We start from the raw sequence: 5,142 nt of genomic DNA, 5'->3' as shown, positions 1-5,142 counted from the left end.
TCCCCTTCCTTCTTCCCTCCCCCTCGCCGCCGCTTGAGGTCACCGCCGGGCAAGCCCGGGGCATCGCCGAGGAAGGTGGAGGCGGGGCCCTGGCGTCCCTGCCTCTGCTGCGGGGGCCCGTGCTCCCCAAGGCGGCGGCCCTGGTCGGAGAGGCGTCACCGGCCCGGCGGCAGGCGGTGGCGCGGGCGTGGGCCGGCGATCCTGGCCGTGTGGATGGCGGGTGCCCCGGTGGACGGGAGCCCGGGTGCCGCGGCTGCTGTGGCTCGCGGTGGCGCCATATCTGGCCGCCCCTGCCCCTCCTGTTTCGAGAGCTCCGTCCCGGCCAGATCTGCCCGACTTCTTTGCGGGCCGCCGGATCTTGCGCCGTTGGGGTGGTGGAGGCGGGGATTCGAAGACCGGGAGAAATTCCAGGCCGGCCTCGTCGGTCTTGGTGGCGGCGACGCTCGTGGCGCCGTTCCCCTCCCTGGAGGCGCCGTTCAGGTGGGCAGTGGGCTTCTCGGCGATGTGGTGGGTGTGCAGCGGCGATAGTAGCTGGTCTTCTTGGTCTGCGGCGAGATCTTCAGTGGCTCAACGCCTACAGGGACTCTATGCTACTGCTACCTGTTCCGGCAGCTCTTTCTCATTCGTGTCCAGTCCGTGGGTGTTGGGTGGTGCTCTGCTCCATGAGTTTATTCCGTGGCTTGTCGGGTGCGCTAGGTCCCTTTCCAGATGCAGCCTGCCGGTGTCTTTCCTCCCAGGTTCTAGGGTGAACTGCTACACTGTCAACGGTTCGGCGCCTTCGAGCCAGGCGAGGAGACAGGGGGCTTCTTTGACAGTGGAGCTGGGAGGACATGGCAATCCGGGGCTGCTGGTGATTTGGCGACGGCGTGCCCTACCTCGCCGTCAGAAATGCTGCTCCTGTGCTGACATTCTTCTTCTTCCTGGTGATCTGTATGCGAATGAGGACCTACACATTCCCGAGCTGCGTGTCTCCTTGTTAGATCATTTAGCTGGGTGTGTGTGAGGCTTGTGTGCTGATGTCCAGCGCCTCTATATCTTGCCGTTTTTTCGTTTTCTTGTGTTGGTTTCGAGTTTGTAATCCTGGTCGGTTGATAGCTTTGATAATTCAAAACCGGGCTCTTCTGGAGCCTTCGTTCTAAAAATAAAAACCGGCGTCGCGCAGAGCCCTTTTCTCTCTCGAGCGGTTGGGACGAAGCGTTAAGTACTAACCTGAAAGTTGGGCCTGCACATTACTTGCGGCTGCGTGGGCGCTCCTTCAGCGAGACCCTTCTTCGGTCTCGCTACAAGCGAGGCATAGGCGCTCCGGAGTCCTGACCCGCTCTCGATCGTTGTTCGCTCCATCTTGTACCACACCACCGGAGTCGCCGAGATGACTGGCCTCCGTCTCCATGACGAGCCCGCTCACGGCCATCGGGATTCGGAGGATGTGACCGTGGCTCCTCCTCCCGCGCGCCGCGTGAAGGCCCCGGCTCCTCCGCCCAAGACTGAGTGGCATCGCATCTCGTACAGACTCCGCAACCGCGTCGTCCAGGATACCAGCAACCTCAAGCCCGCCCCCAGTCGCTACGACAACGGGTATCTAATTCTCTCCACACCCTCTCCCTAATGTGCTGCATGCTTGGACTGATTGAATTTGTTTGATGGATGGATATACTCAACTGAATCCATTCCATTCTCCGTGATTTTGCTATCCTATTATACTGTATATGCTCACCACATGACCCAAGCTTCAGACCCTTCCCTTGCAACGAACTTTGTTGAATAGACCAACATTAGCATTTAGTAGTAGTAATTGGTATTGTTTGGATTGATATAGTTTCAACTATGTAACCAAGAACTAGAAATATGATCTGTATATATGCTGGTGATAGGTTCTGTCTTTTATCTATCTATCTATCTTTATGTATGCATTCTTGAACAGTTGATTTTGTTGTTTCTGCATACCCTGCAACAATTCCACATTTGTGGGAGTAAAATCTGCTTGGTGCCTAGGATATTTATTAAGCAACATTCAATCCTGTAATCGCTTCCTTTATCTCTTATCTGTTATCTCGCCCATCAAGTCCCTGCATTACCATACTTTTCTTATCATGTCTTCATCCTTGAGGGTCATTGGTTATGACACAGTTTAATGTGCTCCTTGCCTGCTATTTATTTTTCCATCAACAAGGTATAGTATCTAGGTCCAAAACTGCCTGTCGTTGCAAGTTAGCACCTGCCATTCAGTTCTCCATTGACAAGTATGAGTTGTAGCCTCTCACTAGTGATAGCATCGAGTTCCAAAATTGTTCGCCGATGTAAGTTATTGCCTTTTCACTTTCTGTTTGTTATAATAAAGGTTTAGTGCTTCTGTTCTATTCGATAATACCATTCAGTGTTAACTCGTAAGTACTAGTTTGATAGAAAACACAGAAGCAAGATATGTGTATGATGTTGACACTTCTGCTCTTTCAGGATAGAAATTAAGCATGATCTAACATGGCAAACTCCGACGTGTGCACGTGTGGCTTTGGAACACTACAACAACATGAATCAGGTTTGCTCTATTCTACTCAAGTGTATAAATATTGCATGGTGCTACTTAGTGGCAGGGTAGTCATTCAACATTTAGTTCATCAGATTGGGACAACTTTTCAGCTTTCTTTACTTTGTCAGTGTGCCATTTTCCGCCGGTGGAAATAAGTCAAACTGGAACAAATAATCTTGCAAGTGGTCTAGAATGTAACTAAGCTTGAGACATGGGTGGTCTAGAATGATTTTGCACTGTGTATGCTGTGTCTGCATCTTTTGCATGAGGCTCAATTGGTCTGGTTTGGCCCTATGTACATGAAAGTATTGTTATAGAACAGCCTACAAGTTCTCTAGACCCTGGTATCACAAGGTTATCTTGTAGTCTTGTCTTGATGTTCTGTAAATGTTCCCCAGCAATGTCCCAGACCGTGATCATACTCTTGAATTGCTTCCAAAGTGCGGTGAAGATTATGGAACCAGTGTGCAATGTGTTTTGCCTCTTGACCTGCCCAAGTTCTCCTTGTTTTTTATTATCCTTTCCCAGTTTGTTTTTCATGATAAGATTAACTTCTTTCTCAGTTAGATGGCAGTTGGCACTTAATTATTGAACCCTTGGACTGCCCTCTTATGCTTGTGATTTTGTGAATTCCACAGACTAAATCTAGCAGTTCATAATGCAGTACCAAGTGCCTAGCTACTCATAATTCATATATGCACCCTTGGACTGCCCTCTTATGTTTGTGAGTTTTTTAGGGGGATGAGCATGAGATGGTTAAAGCAGTGAGCAGTCATGTCTTTGTCTTCAATGGTATCTGGTTCCATGCGAATTTCCTTGCTAAGCGAAAAGGAGCCACCACCTGCGTTGATCTCATCCCCAAGTACTTCTTTGCTGAACTGGAAATCGTGGGGACGAAAAAACTATCTTGTGTTTCATGTATTAAGCTTGACCCAGGTATGTACAATAATCCAAGTTTCACTCTTTGTTCACACAAATTTTATCTTGATGAATTCTGCATGCGGGTGTGTGGTTTCTTTTTAATAAAATAAATGATTTTACACCCGCAGGTGATCCCAAAAACATTGGTGGTTGTAGCCTGTGCTATGAGAATATCATGCATCCTGCTGGCGGTGGATACCACGGTGCCCAACCTCGATCTGTTCGACATGCTCCTGGTGGCCTACAGATTTCATTCAAGTTCTGAATGTTGGAAATGGTAGAATCGTTCATCACTATACTAATATAATATAGGCGGAAGAAGAAGAAAATCGTGTATAAATATGAGCGTCAAACCATTCCGGTAGAATCATGCATCATTTTGGTTGTAACGAAGGTTAAAACTCCACTTTGATGTATGTCCGATGTTATTAATCTGTTTCCTGTAGTGTAAGAAGGTGTTTGTTACAGTTCATAACTACCAACACCTTGTCGCCGCCAGTGGCAACGATCTAGTGCTGTTGTTGCTGGCAGCAACTTTGGTTACGAGGTTTAGTTTATGCATGGCGAAAAGGAGCCTTGGAATGATCTTAACAGAACATTTAGAAAGAAAAAAAAAGGGGGAAAAGATTCTATTGAGACAGTTACAAATTTGATTGAGTTTCCACTACTTGAAAGTTTGAGTTCTGTTATTTCTACTATAGCAAACGATAATTCGAATTGGTAGACTATCCTCGAATTATTTTCATAAACTGGAGAGTCTTGACCATAGTATGAGCAACTGGAGACCCTCATTACGGACAAAATGGCCGAACTAAGGGTTGAATCTCCTTGAATATAACTTTTTATTTAAAACCAATGATCCAATAGTCCCCGAGACTCAGTTCGGGCTGAAAGACCGGCCCGAGGATCGACATCCTCCTCCTTGACTTCCAACCCTATTCCGCGTCTTTAGCTCCAACTATAGTAGTTTTTGGCAAATTGGGGCACACACACCCCCTCCACCTAGGGCTCGGCCCATTTAACTTTTTTTCTCGTTCAAAACATTTGTCTCACGTGTCACGTTCAAAACACACACACCCTCCACCTAGGGCTCGGCCCATCTAACTCATGAATCTTTTTGAGTTTGTGAACTTTTTGCAAATTCCCGCGAACCTTTTTTAAATCCACAAAAAAATTTGAACCTTTTTCTAATTCACGTACTCTTTTAAATATGCGAACATTTTTTTTCAAACCAATAAAATTGTTTTCAAAAGCATTCACTTTTTCTTTTTAAAAAAAAAAACTACAGCTGGAATGCGCAGCAAAATCTAGGAAAAAGGCGTACGTATTTTTTTGTACAAAAAAGTGTACGTATGTGAGAGTGAGAGTGCACTAGTAGAAAAACACCTATTAGTCCCGGTTGGTGAGGGCCTTTTGTCCCGGTTCTTGAACCGGGACTAAAGGGTCATTACTAATGCCCTAGACCTTTAGTCCCGGTTTTAACACGAACCGGGACAGATGAGCCTCCACGTGGCCGGTGCGCCGAGCCCAGGCAAGAGGGCCTTTGGTCCCGGTTGGTGGAACCAACCGGGACCAAAAGGCATCCACGCGTCAGCATTTCAGTGGCTGGGTTTTTTGTTTTGTTTTTTTAAAGGGGGGGGGTTGGGGGTTTTGGGGGGTTAATTTAGGTGTTTCATATATTGTGTTAGCTAGCT

At 47.3% G+C, this 5,142-nt stretch overlaps 1 protein-coding gene across 1 annotated transcript; it reads left to right on the top strand.

The window, feature by feature from the left end:
* Positions 1-1,248: 1,248 nt before the first annotated feature.
* Positions 1,249-3,938, top strand: LOC123134944 (uncharacterized). Its single transcript, XM_044554090.1, has 4 exons — positions 1,249-1,575; positions 2,455-2,536; positions 3,265-3,463; positions 3,577-3,938. The coding sequence occupies exons 1-4, from the start codon at positions 1,370-1,372 to the stop codon at positions 3,711-3,713; spliced, it is 624 nt and encodes a 207-aa protein (XP_044410025.1). The 5' UTR covers positions 1,249-1,369; the 3' UTR covers positions 3,714-3,938.
* Positions 3,939-5,142: the final 1,204 nt, after the last annotated feature.

Source organism: Triticum aestivum, chromosome 6B, assembly GCF_018294505.1.
Source record: "Triticum aestivum cultivar Chinese Spring chromosome 6B, IWGSC CS RefSeq v2.1, whole genome shotgun sequence".
Classification (NCBI taxonomy): domain Eukaryota; kingdom Viridiplantae; phylum Streptophyta; class Magnoliopsida; order Poales; family Poaceae; genus Triticum; species Triticum aestivum.
The sequence above is the reverse complement of the archived record's forward strand: the minus strand, read 5'-3'. Positions and strand labels throughout refer to the sequence as shown.